General features: G+C 36.9%; 1 protein-coding gene across 1 annotated transcript; it reads left to right on the top strand.

Moving 5' to 3' along the window:
• Positions 1 to 768: 768 nt before the first annotated feature.
• Positions 769 to 20,675, top strand: abcd1 (ATP-binding cassette, sub-family D (ALD), member 1). Its single transcript, XM_052564342.1, has 10 exons — positions 769 to 2,683; positions 7,055 to 7,235; positions 8,067 to 8,209; positions 8,564 to 8,735; positions 9,385 to 9,479; positions 11,999 to 12,144; positions 13,178 to 13,323; positions 14,118 to 14,202; positions 14,776 to 14,901; positions 16,127 to 20,675. The coding sequence occupies exons 1-10, from the start codon at positions 1,760 to 1,762 to the stop codon at positions 16,434 to 16,436; spliced, it is 2,328 nt and encodes a 775-aa protein (XP_052420302.1). The 5' UTR covers positions 769 to 1,759; the 3' UTR covers positions 16,437 to 20,675.
• Positions 20,676 to 21,535: the final 860 nt, after the last annotated feature.

The raw sequence follows: 21,535 nt of genomic DNA on the forward strand, positions 1-21,535 counted from the left end.
GGTTGAGACACTATAAAACACTATACTGCATTTTCTTTGTTTTGTCTTTTAATTATACCTTACTCAATATATAAATATTATTTAGGGTAATTTCTGGTTTAGTTTTGGAATTACATTGGTCCAGTTATGGCTGTCTTCTGGAGCTTCTGGAGTTGTGGGGTAAAGGTGGTGGCAGTTTGGCTTTTGTCCGGCTGACATCTGGGGCTTCAGCACTGTTGTGGGCCAGTTATGACTGATTTCTGGGGACACTGCGGATGAGTTGTGGGTGAGTTTTGGTTGACTTCAGGCACAGTTCTAGTATTCTTTAGCCAAGCAGCTTAAGGTCCATTCGACGAGAGAGGGCCGTGGTGGTCTGTGGGCTACAACAACCCGATAAGGCCCACAACCAATTTGCTATCTGGGTAGTCACTGGATATTGGTATAGGGATATGTCCCTAGCCTCCCTACTAACTTCTATGCCTGATTTATTCAGCCCATGAAATAAACTGTTCAATAACATACCAGCTGAGTAAGTATTAGGCTACCATCATTTATTAAAATTGTTTTTGGCCTAAGTAGTATCACATTAATAAATGTTTTCTGCATGTATTACCATCTGTGGCGATTGTGTTGCAGTCGTGCCAAAGCTGTAAAGTGAATTGAATTATAGATGGATATTTATCATACAACAATACATCGTGGCGCAATAAAACTAACATCGCCAATAATAAGGGAAACGCTATTTATGATGACGACAGTGTGTGACTTTTGTAATATGTGGCTTGGGTAATGTCCGTGTTTACTCCACCTATCGGCGCAGCCTACTGATTCTACCGAGTCCCGGTGAGCCTGATGGATTTACGCCTGCACTAAGACACTATTATTCTGCATTCGGACCGTTTATGAAGTTAAATGACATGGACTGCATGTGCTCGTCACGATGAGGGTCTGTCGCATTTCCGTTCAGCTGCGAAAAATGACCTTTACGTGGATTAAAATAGACGGAAAGTTAGTCGGAGGAAGGTGAAGTAAAGTGAATATATTAGCAAGCAGCGCTAGCAGCGCGGCTCAAACAACACGTATTTGATATTTACATGTTGTTTGATTCAATATAGTGGAGATGTAAACGTTTAAATAGTGTTTTATATAGTTTTTGTGTCACCCCGCTGTTGCTAAGTTAACGTTAGTGCTCTCAAGATTATTAGCTTGACTTGCTAGCAGTCATTTGAACTAAAGTTACCTCTGAAGTCAGAAAATGTTTGCCAGTTTATTTACCACTTTAAGTATATTTTACGTTCGTTAACTTTTTAGCTTTGTCGTATAAACGAAAATTTCCAACAGAAATCGTTCAGAGGTATCTGTCATAAGTGTCAACTATTTCAGATGTTTTTTCTAAAACTCCTTAGCAGAAGCAAAGACACAAAGACTGTTGACATAGTTGAAAGCCTTAATGCGTATGGCATAGGCTCGGATTGTTCGTGAGAAGGATAAATATTTGAGTTTATTTCTCGTCTGAAATTTAGAGGAGACACTTGTGAGAATGCAGGGTCTTAATAACAGAATTGCATACAACTCTCCACTTGTCTCCATTTAATCTCATTGCTGTATCTGAAACTTTTGAGATTTACAATATAACGTATAAGACATGCTGTCAGTTTGCTGTAATCGCATTTATATTAGTTTACATGATTAGACGTCCATATAGCTGTGTACATTAGCAACCTGCTTATCCATAACTTTAATTTTGAATGACCTCAGGATTGATAAGCTACAAAGAAAAATGTCTGTGTACTCAAAACTACCCTCTGAGCTGAAGAAACCCCTTGTGAGAAACACCATTGTCCTTCTTGTTGCTCTGTATGGGGCAAAAAAACTTTCCCCTTACATTTATGGCAAGCTCAAGGGAAGGACTAGTAAACAGGTTAAGGGCACCGACCCGGTTACCACCAATAGAGAACCCCAAGAAGTGGAAGTTGCAAAGAAAAAGAAAAGCTCCCCGGCTGTGAACCGCGAATTCTTTGAGAGGTTGATTCGTCTCTTGAAAATCCTCTTTCCTCGGCTTTTCTGCAAAGAACTCGGCCTGCTCGGTTTCCACTCTCTAGCTCTCATTTCACGCACATTTCTCTCCATCTATGTAGCCAATTTGGATGGGCAAATAGTGAAAACCATTGTGAAGAAAGACCCCAGGGCGTTTGTGGTTGAGTTAACCAAATGGCTGCTCATTGCCATTCCCGCCACCTTTGTGAACAGTGCCATCCGTTACCTGGAGGGTCAGCTGACCCTCGCATTTCGCACTCGATTGGTCACCCATGCCTACATGATGTATTTCAGTGACCAGACATATTACCGTGTAAGCAACATGGATGGAAGGCTGGCAAACCCTGATCAGTCTTTGACCGAAGATGTTGTGATGTTTGCTGGCTCTGTGGCTCATTTGTACTCGAACCTGACCAAACCTATCCTCGATGTAGTGGTGACCTGTTACACACTCATTAAAACAGGCGAGTCGAAAGGTGCCAACACCACATGGCCCTCCATCATAGCTGGCATTGTGGTGGCGTTTACTGCCAAGATTCTGAGAGCGTTCTCTCCCCGCTTTGGTAAACTGGTGGCCGAGGAAGCCAAGAGGAAAGGCGACCTGAGATATATGCATTCACGCATCATCGCCAATTCAGAGGAGATCGCCTTCTATGGAGGACATAAGGTACATTTTCTGTCTCCTAATAACTCAACTTCATGTCTTTCCAAATGTGCATGACTTTGGAACACAAACGGAGATGTTTAGCAGCATGTTCATGCTGCTCTTTTTTTATACTCTGAACACAGTATTAAAAAGTTAATTCACCCCAAAATGAAAATGAGCCAAATTAGCCCATGAATAACTTACCCTCAAATAAAGTGTCTTACACGGCTGCGGAGGGTGAACAGAGGCCTCCTGTAGCGAATCCGTGCTTTTTTGTAAGAAAAATAACCATATTTAAAGGTAATAATCAATTGTTGTACACGGATGCAGCTTCGGGTGGATGACGTAGGATGTCGGCCCTTTAAATTTTTTGATTATTATTTATGATATTTAAGAATAATTGTTTAATATTATTGTTTATCTTATTATTTTGATTTTATATTTTATGTTGTGTTGGCTTTAGATAAAAATCAAATGTTAATACTATTTATTTATTTTAGTAACAAATGTTAATATTATATCCTTATACAACATTTAATGATACTATTATATGTTTTGGATTAAAGTCCCTATTATGGGTAATGAAAGGTTTATATTTTTGGTTTTGGGAGTCCCCAAGAACAGGATGACCTGCGTGCAAGGTCAAGAAACAATTTCATTGTCTTATAATATGCTTCTCTGTGTACACCGTTACCGGGGAAACCGCCATTTTTACAGCTCCAAAAGCATCACCTAGTGGCAAAGAATGAATTTGCACCTTCATTCAGACCAGTGCTTAAAGACCAACAAGTGGGTGGGCAATATGGTTATGTTTCATGTTAAGGTCAACATGAATTGGCTTGGGATTCGTTTTTAAAAAACGACTCTTTTCAATGATTCAGAGTCGACTCTTTCTTTTGAGAGACAATAACTTTATACTTGGTAGGGTTGGGTACCAAAACCTAAGTTATTCATGCACCGAACTGAATCAGCACGCAGATTTCAGTGCCTCATTTTGGTTCCTCTTAAATGCCTGAGCGATCGATTGAAATATTTGTCTTGGTTCTCTGAAATGTGCACACGAAGCATGGGCGTCGCTAGGCTTTTTTAGTGGGGCTGCATAAACTGTACATAAATTTGCAATCGCCTCAGAGTCAGTCCGCTTAAAGCTGCGGTAGTTAACTCTTGACGCTCTAGCGGTTCATAAACGGAACTGCTTGCGTCTTGCGGAAGAACATCGTAGCCGGAACTACTTCTCTCTGTTTATGTCTATGAAGAATCACAAAGGTACTGGGTTACTCCACCGCGGTATCCCCGAAGCAATCTAAAATAGTCCGAATATAAACACTTATTATAGGTGCACCCTAGTGATTCAGGACAAGCCAAAAACACGGTTTGGAAAATGGATTCATGGTGTACTCTCTTATTATACACATTTTTCTACATTTTGAACACAAACAAAGTTACGGACCGCAGCTCTGATTGGTTATTTTTTACCGGGAGCGATGGAGTTTCTGCAAATGGCAATAAGACCACTGGGAGTAGGCAGACGAGCTTGATTTTTCTCATATTCTACTGTCAGGACATAATGACAGGTTTAATAAATATGTAAAAAATATTTTTTTTACAAAAGTTCCCTACAGCACCTTTAAATGTCATATGAAAATGGCGGAAGATCTGTCTTCTCTCCGTCTTTCAGTGCGCTCTTCAATCCACAGTCCGCGAGCGACTCAAACACAAACAGAGGACACGAGCTGTGTGTTTATCGATAGATTGTTATAATATCTGTATCTGTGCAGTTCTTTTATCATACTGTAAATATGGTTTACAAAAGGTCACGAGGAATCAATCGGTTTCTCATCTACTGTAAAGTTTTTACTCCATTCACAGCTCATCATACCACAGCTGTTTCCTCCAGTGAAAATCTAGCCCTTAACACATATGAACGTATACTTTAATTACACTTATTTAAAAATACTTCATTTAATTATACGTACTTTATGCATACACTACTGTGCAAAAGTTAGTCTTTAGAATAGATTATTATTAAAATTAATGGACAAATGAATGTTTGGAAATGTAAACCGATATTTCCTTCTGAGATACTAAAGCAAAAGATATAAATAACTGGCCTAAACCCCTTTTTTTGGGTGAAAATACTAATGTGCCTTAGACTGTGGGCTACAGTACTTTACAAACAACATTGTTGCTACTTTATAAAGAATGAACATACAGTTATTCACAGAACTGATTAAAGAAAGTGACAGACAGCACTCATTTTAACTAAATATCAGAGTGATTGACTGAGATACAGTAGAAACATTATGTGTGGTTTTGTATTAAATAATGACCCAGATCATGAAATACATTTATTAAGTAAGGGATGCTTGGGAAACGAGAGTATCCAAGGAGCGTGTGAATGCTATGGATTTATTTTAAACCGTTTTAATGTTCTTTAATGTTGTCCTTCTTAGGCTTTTTAAATTTTATTTATTTATTTTTATAGGAGTATCGGTTCAGGCAACGTTTAGGCACCTGTACCGTTTTAAAAGTATTGAAATGGCACCAGTATCGAATAAAACCCAATCGATACCCAACCCTAATACTCGGTTTTCAGATTTAACTTTCAGATTTAAGACTTGGCAGCATATTTTCATTCACTTAAAGCTGTTACACACTGCATTAAAGGTAATAAAAATATTTTTTTGCTCAGAAACATCGAGAACATGAGCACCAGGGAAACAGTGAGTGTGCACTTCACATTTAGCTAGGGTAGCATAGATGTGTTTGATGATTGAGTCTCCAACGATCACAGAGTCACATGGAGTGATGTGGTTCTGGGTGGAGACCTGGAAGATCAAATGTGAATCACGGTAATGAATATGCACGATATTGTTATCGTGGGCACTTGAATAAATATATATTACAAATTATTCCGAATTTGGAATGCATTTTAGGAATACTTTTCCAATCAACTGGACAGAATGCACAAGACCGCTGTATGGTACTTGAAAGAGTGCGCAATCTGATGTAAACAAGCATGCATGAGAAGCACATGGGGGAACACTTGAGAGATGCGCTGAATGAAAGCACATTCACTCTCTGACAGCAGATGGCGCTAAACTACAGAAAATGCAGCCACTACCCTGGAAACCCCATAAATAAAGCAGCTGCTACTTTCTGAAATGTATTTAAATAGATTTAAATAGCCATTCAGATTTGTGGATTTGCTATGGTGTTCATCACAGCCCAAATACTTAAATATTTAGGCTTAATAGGCTATTTATTTTCAAACATATTTTACAGTTTAATCAGGACTACAAGTATTTTGATTATTTATTGTTCATTCACACTTTACATTAGGGCTTCAGTAGTTAACATTAGTTAAATAATAAGTTAACATAAACTGCCAATGAAAAATTCTTCTGAACATTCATTCATTAATCTCAGGTATTTTATAAGGTACTTTTAACAAAGATTAATAAATTCTGTGGCAAATGACGCTATTGCTCATTGTGAATGTTAATGCATTAACTATGGTTAACTAATGAGGTCTTGTAGTGATAAATATTATATGAAAATAAACAAGCTGTAAACACTCTTTAGTATTAAGTCTCAAATGTCAACTATCGGACTGGTTTCCTCTTTAAATAATAAAAAAGTAAAAATATGAATGGTATTGTAATGTTGTACTTAAACCCTTAAGGTAACATGTTGAAATAAAAATAAAATGCTTTCTAAGCACGCAGAATAACATAAGTGGACTTAGAATGATTAATTGCTGCTTTGAACGATTACGTAATTGTGGCATTCATAATTGTTTTCCCAATTAGAAATTAGATTAATTGTGCAGCCCTAAGGGTAAGTAAATGATGGCAGAATTTTGATTTATGGGTGAATTTTCTCTTTAAGACTGTAAGACAGGTGTTTGAGGTCATTTTGTTCATGTGTCAGAATGAAAAAACAGATGTCCCTGCTGAACAAACAGTGCCCCATGCCTGCAATGGGAAATGTTCCCGAAATTCAGTCATGTGGCCAGAGAGAAGTTCATAGAGAGAAGTCATGTGATGTGTCTGAATACAAAGAAGGCCCTGGAATTGGGGCAAAAGTCTATGTTCGCCTCTTTAACCCAAGGCCTTCACTTACATACACTGCACTTAACTCTCCTTAACCTACATGATGATTTTAATATGCTCTGATGTTATGCTTAAAATGTATGTTTCTTATTAATACAAAAAGGTTATGAAATGACATTATCTTGAATCAAGAAGCCTGATTGGACACTTTATTATTGGAAACCAACCTGTGTGTGAGCTTGTGGTTCCTCAACTTGATGTTATCTTGTTGCCTGTGTATCTGCGTGTATGCTTGTCTGCGTGTGTGTTTGCGTGCCTGCGTCTGTGCCCTGCGCAGATCGAGATGCTGCAGCTGCAGCGGAGCTACACGGCGCTGTCCAAGCAGATAAACCTCATCCTGTTCAAGAGGCTGTGGTATGTCATGCTGGAACAGTTCCTGATGAAATATCTCTGGAGTGCATCGGGCCTGGTCATGGTCGCCGTGCCCATCATCACTGCCACTGGATACTCGAAATACGGTATGGATTATGATTTATTATTATATATTTTTAGTTTATTTACATTATGATTATCTGTAGTTCCTGTTCTTCTCTCTACATCTGTGGCTCCAGACGTTTTGTCTGTGTGATTGTTTCAGTCCCAAACTTCTTTGGACGTCCTTGAGCGTGTGTTGACATGGTGTTCTTAAAGGGGACAGTTTGATACAATTAAATTTTTTGTACCACATATTCGTTTATACAGTAGCGTTCAAAGTTTGGGATCAGTAAGATAATGTTTCTGAAATTCCAAGGCTGCATTTATTTATTTAATTATAAATATAGTAAAAACTGTAATATTGTGAAATATTTGAAGAATTGAAAATGAGTCTTTTGTATTTAAGTATATATTGAAATTAGGGGTGTAACGGTTCAATACGAATACGCGTACACCCCTAATTGAAATGTAATATTCCTGCAATCATTACTCCAGTCTTCAATGTCACATGATCCATGAGAAATCATTCTAATATGCTGATTTACTGCTGAAGAAACATTTATCATTTGTTCAACATCATCAACATTTTTTACAGGATTATTAACTGAATAGAAAATTAAAAAGAAACATGACATAGAAACATTTTGTAACACTATATATGTCTTTAGATAGTCACTTTTCAATTTAATGTGTTGGTATAAATTTTTCATTTTTTATTAATATTATACTTTTTTTTTTTTACTGACCCCATACTGCTCTCCATAATACTTCAAAACAAGATCTCTAAAATCTGATCGACGTGTTTGCTGCTCTTTCACCTTTATTATATTTATTTATACTTTCCTCACAGTCTTGTTCTTGTGAAATCCTTTCAGATTCAGAGGATGTAAAACAGGCAGCCCTGGGGATGAAGGAGGAGGACTTGGTGAGTGAACGCACACAGGCCTTCACCACGGCCCGGAACCTTCTGAACGCCGCAGCTGATGCAGTGGAGAGGATCATGGTCTCCTACAAAGAGGTGAGACGCATTTCACCTACTAGCGTTACAAAGAGTGCTTTCAAATCTAGATATCATCAGCAAAATAAATATATGGGCAAATAAATACTAAACAATTACAGAGAAAATGCACTGAGCTTTTCTATTTTAAATCAATAAACCTAAACAATTTTAAAGAACCAACCACAGTTTGCTTTTTGTGTTTGATGTTTAGGGGTAGCCAGTCATCTATAAACCTTATGTCATGTTAATTTAGCAAACTTAAACACTGTGCATTTAACTCCCAGTAAATCATTCCCTGACTAGTCATTTCAGTCATTGCTTATACAAGGTTACATTTCTAAATGTGGCTAAAAAGTGCCGATCTCCTCACAGATCACAGAACTGGCTGGATACACGGCTCGTGTGTATGAGATGTTCGAGGTGTTTGAGGATGTGCGTGTCGGAGTGTACCGTCGTTCAGCCTCAGAGGTGAAGCCAGAAAAGCCAGGGACGGCTGGGAAGATAAAACATGGCATGAGAGTGGAGGGACCGCTGCAGATCAGAGGTCAGATCAAGTTTATTTTGATCTGTTTCAGTTGTGTGTTGTGTAAGCGTCATTGCTATGTTTGATATAGTGTACTATCTACAGCTTCAGGAAGTAAGAATACTTTGGACTGTATAGCAGTTTTCTATATGCAGATGGCTTACTACATCTGAAGAAATATATCCTATACAGTCATCCAATTAATAAATACTGCTCTTTTAAATTAACATTCAACCTAAAATTAATCCTGGAAAAATAAATCACTGGTTACACAAACATATTAAGCAGCACAACTGTTTTCAGCATTGAAGATTATAATAAGTGTTTCTTGGGCAGTAAATCAGCATATCAGAATGTTTTCTGAAGGATCATGTGACACTGAAGACTGGAGTAATGATGCTGGAAATTCAGCTTTGATCAAAGGAATACATTACATTTTAAAATATAATCAAATAGAAATATAATATTACACTGTTATAGTTTTTACTGCCTGTTTAATCAAATTAATGCAGCCTTGGTGAGCAGAAGAAACATAAGAAACACTACTGTTCCAAACTTCTGAACAGTAGTGTATATTAAACAGTACATAGTAATAATCATTACGTTTATGTACTATACTGAACATTTTCATGAAGTAACTGTCTTGTAATGTTTGTGCGTGTTTGTTTAGGTAAGGTGATTGATGTGGAACAGGGCATCAAATGTGAAAACCTACCCATAATAACTCCTACAGGGGACGTGGTGGTTTCCAGCCTGAACATACAGGTACATTCCTGTCTTAAACCCCTTCTTGAGTCATTTTAATTTTACCAGTGCAAAATTGACATGCTAGTGTAGTAGGGATTGCATACTTGTTGCATCCAACTAAAACTTCTCTCCATCTTCAAGCTGAGGAGACCGTATATTCAATTATTTCTATCACTCTGCTGCAATATCTTGTGCTCGTGCAGAGTAAATGAGTCAGGCGTCTGATGCAACATGCTGTTCTCTGCATGATTTATGTGCATGTGAAGTGTGAATATGTCAATGAGGCTGTTATCTGTTCTTTTTTCTCTAGCCTAGTTCTGTGAGTACTTCACTGATAATACAGCAATGCTAATCAGCGCCTGACCTTTTGACAGTTTAAAGTGGGTTTAGGAGATGATATATTACGAGACCCACTTGGAGAATTTATATTTATGTATTTTGCTCATTCACTCTTACTGTGGCAATTTTTGCTTGCATCACCTGTTATCTTACATTAGCTTATCTTTATGGAATATTTGAATTAGTTTTCTCTGCCTGTGCACTGGTGAGAGATATAGTCAGTTACTCTACAATCCAAAACATGTTAGCAGGACTTAAAGCCATAAACTTTAAAGCTAGCAAGATAAGTGCAGAAAAATATGCTGAAGATTTTCCTTTGATATATTCTCACCACGGCTGTTTATTATGCACATGTTTTAGATAACGCCTGCAGAGCTGATACATTGATAGTTGACTGACAACGTGGACATGTGTAGCTTTCTTTATTTAGCATTGGGTTAATATTTAAGGAAAATTACACATGAACTGGTCACTTTTCTTGAACGGTTTTAATAAACTTTCATCTTTGTAGTTTTGTAGTCTTGTGGATTAAAAAAATACAAATATATTAACATATATTATAATTTATAGTTAGTTATATTTAAATAAAACTATTACAAAAAAAATTGTTATTTGAAATATAATAATAATTTTTTTAATTTATATTATTAAACAATTTTTTTTATTTCATCTAGTTTCCAAGGCAGCATTTCTCATTTTAGGTTAGTTTAAGTTTGTACTAAAATAATTAAAAATACTAAAATAAAACTCAAATAAATAATAAACAAAACAATATAGGCTTATATAAAATAAAATTAAAAAGTACTAAAAATGACAAAAGCACACAAACAAAATTATACTTTTTTTAAAACTAAAATATTCAAACTAAAAACATAAAATATAATATTATTTAAAATACTATAATGTTATTTAATTTGAATTCTAAAATGATATATATTTATATAATACATTTATATAAATATAATTGATATAATACACTGAATTAAATATTTCTGTAATATAGAGTAGAATATAATTTCTTAAATACATTAATTTATTAGAAATCAAATAACTAAGTGACCTTAACTTTATAAATTAATATTAATGTGGATTGATCAGTATTAAAATGTCTGCACCTGTTGTGAATCCAGGGTAAATTTGGCTCAAAATGAACTGTCCACATCAGTACACAGCTTACACACAATTATTATGATATGACACCCATTGTTTGTCTGTTAAATGTACTATTTCAGTGAGTATCTTGTCTTGAATGCGCTAGTTATGAATAGACACATTTCTTGAGTCTGGATTGAGTATCTGCTCCCTTATGATTAATTCATGTTTCCTGCTGTATTCTGAGAAATGGGTCATGTGTACCCCAGTGTGACCCCCCTGTGGTCTACCCCGGACAATGTGCTGATTATATTCCGGTCGCGCGTTAGTGTGCTCTTAGGGTTTCCACAACAGCGCCTCGATTTGCAGGGGCGGCATGCTGCTAATACCCTCTCTTAGCCCTGATATCGCAGTCATGCGGTGCACTCATGATACAATGATCATTACCCACAATGCATTCTCAGATCGGTTTTGCAGCCAAAAGAAAAGGAAGAAAGCACGGTAGACTATGATGTCATAGATAAAACCTACCATGGAAGCCGGAGGGAATGTGGCGGTGCTTTGAGGTTGTTACATTTTTGGATGAACTGTTCCTTTAAGATTAATTTGTCAGCTCTTTCTGGTTAGATCTGCACTTTGTTAGCCATCAGAATAAAGTCACTCGAGCAGCTTGTCTCTATACTTAGTATTATCATTAACGTCGCTTCCAGATGTTTTGAGCCCAATTGATTCACATTGGTTTGGTGTTGTGTTGAAGGTCTTTTAATAGTAGTTGACGCTCTAGCAGGAAGCCGTGCTGCTCTATTTATGTGTGTCTGGTGAATGGATGGCTTTAGCATAATGACAGGGTGTAGAGAGGGAGCGATCTGTTTTTCTCAGTGTGTTGTGCTGCAGAGAGGCCTTTGAAAACCATCAAGCGTTTCCCATCACAGTGGCTCCTTTTAACCCTGTGGCTTTACTGAATTTGTAAACACATTTAGCTGTTTCCCGTGGTTTGTCCCTCTGTGCAGCTTTCTCTCTTTCTCTGCTACGCGATCCGCTGCATGTATGTTCGTTCGTGTCTTTAGTAACATGTAAGGGTAAGATGATGGGTCTTTTTCTTCCAGGTTGATGAAGGCATGCATCTGCTGATCACTGGCCCCAACGGTTGTGGAAAAAGCTCTCTCTTCCGAATCCTGAGCGGCCTCTGGCCCGTCTACAGCGGAGTGCTTTACAAGCCATCACCCGAGCACATGTTTTACATACCTCAAAGGTACTGACTCCACTCTGTGACCTAAAAAGTAAGCGCTAAAAGTAAGCACTTCTCTGGTGAAGAGAGTGTGTAGTAAGGAGGGCTAGATTTTTTGTCTGGGGTTTATCATGTCAAATGAAATGCAAAATTAAGCAATGTTCACTAATATCAAAATGATTTTATTGCATTTTCAAGTTGCCATTAAGCTGAGTTTTGCAATTTCGGCTTTTGTTTTCACTTTCAGTCTGAATCTCTAACCATTAGGCCACGATTTACCCCAGTATAGGCTGTGGATTTCTCTTTGTGCAGGTTCAGGACCCAGTACTGAGACGCAGTCTGCTGGATTTTGTTTAAGAATTAAGATCAATTAGAAGGCAGAGACGTGGGTGTGCGTGCATGTGTTTATTTCCATTTCCCACGCCGTGCCAGGTTAATTAGCGCTGATGAGTGTGCTGATTAAAATGAGTAGCACAATCCAAAAGCAGTCAGCACATATGGTGCTCCTGTGACTGCGTAACATGCCGGCTTCATTACAAACCCAACAGGAGTACAGCATCGCCTCGTTCTCATGATCACACAACGGGACGTGTCCAACATCATTTCGAACCAGCAGCTGCTTGTCATTTGGCTCGCATGCAGTTCACTGAATGTCTCTGCATATCAGGACTGTTAAAAGAGAAAAAAGATCGAATAGGACTTTTAACCGGATTTTAGAAGATGTGCCTAACGCACAGTGATTTTGAGAAGACTACATTCTTAAACACTTCACCCATTTTGCCTTAGTTTTATGAGAATTATTAATGCTAGATGTGAAACACAGAGGATAGATGGATAAATAGATCAGACGAGACATACAGTGAAAATATCATTACATACACAGTGAAAATATGAGTGTTATTCAGAAGTAATATCTTTTCATCAACAGAATCCTGCTATTTTAATCCACTAAAAAAGATGTGGACTCAAGTTTTCTTTGGACTCATCTGGAACAAAGAGAACTAGTCGATTAAATCCCAGGATTTGGGATTCCTGATTGTTTTCCTTCTCTTTTCAGGCCTTATATGTCGGTGGGAACGCTGAGAGATCAGGTCATCTATCCTCACTCTGTTCAGGAGATGCAGGAGAAAGACATCACTGACCAGCAGCTGGAGGACATCCTCAAAACTGTGAACCTCTGCTACATCCTGGAGAGAGAAGGAGGTAAGAGACGTCACAGGAGCATCTTCAGATAATATTCACCGGATGGGAATATGTAATATATAAATACTTTTTCTTTGGTGAGATTGGAACTACTGTAACTATGTATGTTCAAGATGGAATATTCTCTGATTACCATTCAGAAGTTTATGATCAGTAAGATTTGATTTTTTTATTTATTTATTGAAAACAATTATAATATGTTTATTTGACAGCGTTGCATTAAATTGCTCAGAAGCAACAGAAAAAAACATGTATAATGTTACAAAAGATTTATATTTCAAATAAATAGAATAAATGTTTTAAGTATCCTAAAAAAATGTATCATGGTTTCTACAAACATATTAAGCAACACAGTCTGATATTCGAATTGTGAAATGTATTGTGCATCAAATAAACATGTTTCTGAAGGATCGTGTGATGCTGAAGACTGGAGAAATGATGCTGAAAGTTCAGCTTTGCATCACAGAAACAAATGACAGTTCAAAATCTATTCAAATTGAAAACGTTATGAGACTTATTTCAAAAACATCAAAACTCTTATCGACCTCAAACTTTTGAACTTTTGAACACAATCTGATAAATGAATGTTTATTTTCACCAGTGTTGCAGGATAAAAGCAAGCACAGCACAGCACATTTGCTGTACTGGATGTAAACAATTTTTTTGGTTAAAATATTAATAGCATATAATTAATAATGCATGTTTACATTAATCAGTAATATGGAAGAAGCGAAACTGCATTAGTAGCAAACATACGTTATTGTTAGTATTTAAACATTTTTAAATCCTGTCAGGTTGGGATGCAGTGAGCGACTGGAAGGATGTGTTGTCTGGAGGAGAGAAGCAGCGGATGGGCATGGCCAGGATGTTTTACCATAAGTACGTCTGCTGTCTTTTTGACTGACATTTTATTAAATATTATACACTTTCAGGTAATTTGAGGCAGAGGCATATATCATATTTTTACACTATGCTTAATGCTGTACTAACATCTGTTTGAATCCAATTTAATGTTAGTTAAGAATCAGGGATGTTACTGGGATATCTTTCAGTTGCTTGAGATAATTGGTAGAATGACTTCGTCTGTCTAAAATAAAGAAAATAACACTTTGAATTTGCTAAGTTATGATACATGCAAAAAAAAGCTGCTCATGGTTTCCTTAAAGCCACTAAAGTGATAAATATTCAATTACTGAACGCATTTAACAGGATTCAGTGAGTTTTTTTTTGAATCTATACAGAGGACTTGGACATTTGAAGCCAGCAGCTGCTTTAGGGGAGATTATTGTAGAACCACTGAGATATTTATTAATGGGGAAGAAAAAAAACCCCCAAGTCAGAATATAAAAAATTAAACTATTCAACTGCCAACTATTGCTTTTAAGTCTGCTTTATAAGTCCCTAACAACTTGTGTGTTTAAAGCTGATAAATCTCTGGTTTCTCTCTAACAGGCCTCAATACGCCCTCCTGGATGAGTGCACGAGTGCTGTGAGTATTGATGTGGAGGGCAAAATCTTTGAAGCTGCAAAGGATGCTGGGATTGCGCTTCTCTCTATTACACACCGTCCTTCTCTCTGGTGGGTTTTCAGTCGTATGAAAATGAAGAGCAGTTCCTTTATTGCTAGTCAGGAAAAAAAAGTGTATTTATGTTCGTAAGATTAAAGGGTTCATATGATGCAAAACAGGATTTTTCATGCTTTTTTGATGTAGAAGTTTGATGTACTTTGTAGAAATACTGTAATATTCAAAACACCCAGACCACCCAGACAAGTTATCCAAGAAAGCTGCAGTAATGGCTTGTTGAAGGTGCTGAATACTGTAGCATGAAATCACTAATGGGTGCCCTGAGAGAAAACACCTGTGTTTCTGATCGCAACAGGCAAAATAAAGAATCAAGGGAACAGCCCACGCTTTTTTCATCAGTCAGAAAACTAGCCACGATGAATCATGTTATGCCTTTGGGTTATGGAGAACGGGTGTGTGGAAGTTAGCAAGTGAATCGTTTCATGCCATCCATGAACAGATTAACATATTTATTTAAAGAAAATAATACTTCTGTTCAGCAATATGGTTACAATACAAGACTTTTATAATGTTACAAAAGCTTTCTGTTTTGAAATAAATGTCGTTTCTTTTTAACTTTCTGTTCAACAAAGAGCCCTGAAAGAAATGTATCTCGGTTTCCAGAAAAATACTTTCTGTAGGATCATGTGACACTGAATACTGGAGCAATTGCTACCGAAAATTCAGCTTTGCATAACAGGAATAAATGACACTTTAAAATATATTCAAATACAAATCAGTTACTTTAATTTGTAATAATATTTCACAATTTTACAGTTTTTACTGTATTTTTGATCAAATAAATGCAGCCCTGGTGAGCAGAAGAGTCAAAACCATTTGGAAAATCTCAATGACACTGAACTTTTGAACAGTAATGTATATCTATATCAAGTTAGCTTTACCCTGATAAATAAAGATGGACTTCTTAGAAACATATTCATATAAACAGCATGTTAAATTTCAAGGGTATAAAGGAGGGTGCAAAAAAACTAAATTACGATAATTTATGGTTACAAGAAACCTGGATTATCCTTATAAGTATACTTAATCAAATAGAAATAAATAACAATAGACTTTAGAAGTGCAAAACGTTCCAGAAATGTTAGGGGGAAAGCCCATGTGAGGACACAGCACAGCTTTAAACATGGTTTTATCCAGAGGTTTCTCTAGTAGTGTCTCTTTGTTACTTTCAAATCAGTCAAAATGACACACCTTGTCCTGTATTTCCTCCGTTGACAGGAAGTACCACTCCCACCTGCTGCAGTTTGATGGCGAGGGCGGCTGGCGCTTTGAAAAGCTGGACGCCTCCACACGGATCTCCCTGCAGGACGAGAAGCTCCGGCTTGAGACCCAGCTCTCGGGAATTCCCAAGATGCAGCAGCGGCTGGTAGAGCTGTGCCGCATTCTGGGGGAGGACAGCAGTCTGCCGAACCCAGGGGAAGTGGAGGAGGATGATGGGATGGAGGGAGAGAGGGAGCAACAGAAGGAGGGGGAGGAGAAGGAGAGAGATGTGGTATCTGGTGGAAAAGGGAAAGACCTTATGGAGTGATTTGCAGAGAGATGATAGATGCATTCAAGGCCAGGTGTGAGCGTGTGTGTGTGTGTGTGTGTGTGTGTGCATATATCAGCCCACATATGTTTTAGATGCATGCATTGATTAAATCTGTTTCTAATAGGGTTAGGAAGCAAAAACTTAATCAAAACCAGTTCCAGTTTTTTTTTTTAAGAAAATCGTTTTAAGGATGTTTGGTTCCGTTAATGGTTCTAGAACGTTTGTATTCCACAAAGGATTCTGAAAAAACACTGCAAGAAAATATGCAAAACACCTTGAAACAACTTTGCCGTTGTTATGATGATCAATGTGCATCTTATTTTTTTAGCATTATTTTTGTCAGCAATCAACAGTTGAGTGTGTAATTGTAAATTTTCATGATTTCAAAAGACTGCTGGAACCTTTTCTTTTTCACAGACTTTGATTACATTTAGGGTTGTGAGCAGTGGCGGCTCCAGACAATTTTGATTGGGGGGGCAATGGGGGGGTCCTGGTCTTTTCAAGGGGGGTCTCATGAAAACCAACAAAAAATACAGTGCACATGGCTAATAACTGCATATTTCTGCTACTAAACAACAAAAACACCTTTGCAATGTAAACAAATGACAGGCTACATTTGTTATTCATATCCTTCACACTGCACTTTCATGTCAGGTATATTATGCATTTTTATTGACATTGATATTTTTACATTTATTTCCAGATAGATATTATTGAGTTTACAGGCTAAAGTGGTCTTGCTGTTGTAAACACTGTTGCTTTTGTAGAAAAAATATTTGCATCACATTTAAAATATAATTATATTTTAATTCATTTCTGAATTGTTTTTATTTTTATAATGATAATTCAGAGAATGAGAAATTCTGAATAAGCCTTACCAGTGTTGTGATAATTATTTTTACGTGTTAAAAATAAATAAGTACTGTAATATAATAAAAGTTTATTCAAATAACATAAAAAAAGACCAGACCCCTCGATGCCTGTGAAACTTTTCTCCCTCAAACAGCACGCTAGTGTTACTTCTACACTACAGGCTACACACAGCAATATAAACCACATATCTGCATGTTCTCACATCACATCGTTCTTGTAAAATAATAATAAGTAAATAAACACCAAAATCACTTCGCTGAGAATGAAACACCGCTTACCAGCTGCCACGATGTTGAAAATATGCTCTAGCAATTAAAAAATGCGCGTGCAGCATGAGGAATCTTCCCGTTTGGATGAGGTCGTAGTCAGGTGAACGGTCATCATGTTGGTCATTTTATTTACGGCTAAATTATTATTAATAAATTGTACTAATATTATGATTGGGCGTGGGCAGGCATTCACAAAAGTTTATGTTATTACAAAAAAAATTGAGGAAATTTTGCTTTGACAAAAGGGCACTTAAGGGGCAAAGGAGCAGGTGCTCAAGTGAACCGGTTCTTTCGGACAATTCGATCAAATAAACCAGCTGAAAAAAAAATGGTTCACCGGTTCTTTTGCGCTCGATGTAATGCCGTCATTGGCGATGATTGCCCTTCATTCAAGCCTTTTGTTTGCCCGCGCTTATAACATTAGCAAAGAATCAGTTCAGAATCAAACACCAAAAGAATCAGTTCGGTTCAGATGCGCTCTGTGTCAGTCTGCTTCACGCTGAATCACGCATGCGCAGTTATCATCAGCTCATCGGTTCTCGTATCGGACGCGTCCGACAGAAACGGTTCTCGGTTCAGTGTATGAATAAATGTCGAAATAATTATTATTTATTATTGTTCTGCGTAGTTTGAAGAGAAACATTTTTGGATCTTTATCCCGAATATATATATTTTTTAATCAGGAAGAGGCTGGGGGGTCAAATGGGGGGTCAAGGCATTTTTTGGCAGGGTCTTGAGACCCCCCAAGACCCCCCCTGGCGCCGCCGGTGGTTGTGAGTCATTCAAAACTGAATTCAGGATGTTAACCCTTGTGCTGTAAAACACCTTAACTAATTTGCATTTCCTGGTTAAAAATTATGCCTTTTAAAAAATTGCTTATACAATTCTCATTATGCTATATTTTTCACCAAATCTAGGATTTGATATTTTCTTTCAATCAGCAGAGATTTTGTTTATGTTTTTGAAACTGATTGATCAAAGGCCTCACTGATCTGAGCTCAGTTAAAAGCATTATTTGTGGATCATTTGAGCAATATTCATTTAAAAACTGAGGTGCATAAGCTCAGACCAAGATAAGAACAGGAGAACCCGTTGTTTTTTATCCAATGCCTAAAAAAATAAATATTTTTGATTCTTCACTGTTGAAATCTCATTTCATAATTTGACAACAGGCTTCCAAGGGTAGTGAATTTAGGACAATTATTTTCCAATCATAATCCATCCCGCTTCAAAAGAACCATTAACAGGACCATTGATATAACAGAATCAGAATCAGATTCCCATCTGTAGTCTCTAGACAGAAAACGCACAGTGAGAACCTCAAAAGCTTTTGTTAGCTGTACAAAGACACTGCGGTTAGTGTGTGTGTGTGTTTGTTTGTTTATGTATATATGTGTGTGTGTTTGTGTGAGGGTAGTACTCAAGGTGGGTGTGTTTTGGAGGGGGTGGGAGACAGCTGCCAACTCCACCAGGTGCGGTCGATGATGAAAGCACCTATGAAAGCTGTTCCTCTTGCTCGTTATCGCTGTTCTCTGAAGAATTCTCTGGAAATCTGCAGGACCCAGGCGGCGCGTGCGTCTGTGCGTTTGTCTTTAGGGAAAGGGTGACAGTCGAGTTTGGGCTCTGCTGTTTTGTATCATTTCAGGGGTGATATTTTCAAACTTCTAAGGAGTTGACATGAATGCTGTAGCTCAAATCCTGCCATGTTTTAATGCAAAATCAAAAAGGGGAAACTTGTCCACAGTGTAGATGATAAGTTCTTTGTTTTTCTCTAATACTAATAGATATTTGAACAATGACCACATTCACATGCACATAAATGCTGTGTACATGTATGCGGGAATATCCTTATATGATGTTATAAACATCTTTTGTGTGATAATGTGCAAGTAATTGTGGTCAATAAGAAATGGCAAAAAAATTTATGTTTTTTTTATTCTTTAAACAATCAACAAGAAGCTATGGAAGCTTGTTCGCACCACAGAATACAATAAATAAATAATTGTTATTGCACATTTTTAATTGTACAATTCCGATTTGTTTTCTTGCAGTTCTGAGAAAAAAGTCAGACATGCAGGATATAAACTCAGAATTGCAAGATTATTATGAGACAATTATGAGATAAATCCATAATTCTAAGAAAAATGCCTGATATGTGATACAACAGTCATACTTTTTATTTTTTATTTTTTATTCTGTGGTGGAAACAAGCTTCCATGAGAAGCACCTTTGAAGGAAAGTTTTCCATTCAAATGAAATGTCTCTTTTTTTCTTCATTAGATAGACATCAGTTAAACCTTCATCTCTAATCATGTCCATTAGAGGAGATAATGTTCTTCTAATAATGAAACTTTCTTGCTCTAATTGTGTTAAAAAAAAAAAAAAAAAAGCCTGAGGTTAGATTGCATATGACTTTTTAGAAAAAAAAAAACAAACCAAGGGCTGTATTCTGTTGGTCTGAGCGCAGAGCCTGAAGGAACGCCCATAGACACATGATGATTAAATCAGTTCTGATTCAGCCCGAGGTGATGGCGTCTGATATTGGTGTTGTGTTAGTTGTAGGGTGATGACCACTAGAGTTAATCTGAACATTAACCAGATCTCTTCCAGCTGAGACATTTCTTTAAAGTGTCCTTAGAATTTCAGTCTTTTATGTAACGTTTCAAACTGCTTTTGTTCTCGTTGTGTGTTGATTTCACAAGGTCAGTCACTTGAAAGATGTTAAAGGATTGTAAGATTTAATCACAAAGAAATTTCCATTTAGAAGAAAAAGCTGTCCACAATATTTCTATGACATTGAATTTAATAATGTCTGTATTTTTTACTGAAATATTTTATAATGTGAGATTTTGCACACCTAATGCACAGATGATTTTGTATCTTGAACCACAAATTGGTTATATTTTCATTGCAATAATTTTTCAAACTAATCTTTTACCTTTGCTAACGCAAACAATTTTGTATTGTTTTCTTTAGGTATGACTATGATAAAAGAGATTGCAATGTAATTGATTCAATATTGGACCCTTTGCACATTTACCTGAATTATTAAAAATGTATCTTTACAGTCTAATAAAACATTTCCTCTTGAAAACATCTCTCCGTTCTTTTATTACATATGCATTCAGAAGGAAATTGCCAAGTTGGTTCAGATGACTTTTGTGCTTTCTCTGAACAAAAACTGTTCACTGCACTCTTAATACATTTTAGAGTGAGTCTCAAATCCTCATTGCATAATATTTATATTTGGGCTTAGGAAGCTTCTTTTTCTATTATTCAGACAGATACACAGAGACAGATAAATGGATAGATAGTGCGACAGATTGGTGACTTGTATGGGTTTCTATCCATGTGTAGATAGATAGACAGCCAATTAGATGGACAGATAAATGGATGGATGGACGGACAGATAGACAACTGGATAGATAGATAGATGGACAGATAGATGGATGGAAGGATGGATAATAGACCGACAGATAGATAGATGGATTGATAGATAGACAAATAGATTGATGATAGATGGCTGGACAGACAGATGGATGGATGGATGGATAAATAGACAACTGGATAGATATACCGACACAGACAGATAGATAGATAGATAGATAGATGGACGGATGGATAATATATTGGTAGATAGACAAATAGATTGATAGATGGATGGGCCGACAGATAGATAGATAGATAGATAGATAGATGGACGGATAGACAGACAACTGGATAGATAGACAACTAGATAGATAGATAGATGGATGGATGGACGGATGGATAATAGATTGATAGATAGACAAATAGATTGATGATAGATGGATGGGCAGACAGATAGATAGATAGATAGATAGATAGATAGACGGATGGATAGACAGACAACTAGATAGATGGATAGATAGATAGATAGATAGACAACTAGATAGATAGATAGATAGATAGATAGATAGACGGATGGATAGACAG

This window comes from Carassius gibelio, chromosome B8 (assembly GCF_023724105.1).
Source record: "Carassius gibelio isolate Cgi1373 ecotype wild population from Czech Republic chromosome B8, carGib1.2-hapl.c, whole genome shotgun sequence".
NCBI classification, from domain to species: Eukaryota; Metazoa; Chordata; class Actinopteri; order Cypriniformes; family Cyprinidae; genus Carassius; species Carassius gibelio.

Excerpts from the sequence above, each read along its gene's own strand:
- abcd1 (XM_052564342.1), top strand. The coding sequence starts at position 1,760 with ATGTCTGTGTACTCAAAACTACCCTCTGAGCTGAAGAAACCCCTTGTG. Across the intron at positions 8,210-8,563 it reads TCATGGTCTCCTACAAAGAG|ATCACAGAACTGGCTGGATA; the intron begins GTGAGACGCATT and ends ATCTCCTCACAG. Across the intron at positions 9,480-11,998 it reads TTTCCAGCCTGAACATACAG|GTTGATGAAGGCATGCATCT; the intron begins GTACATTCCTGT and ends TTTTTCTTCCAG.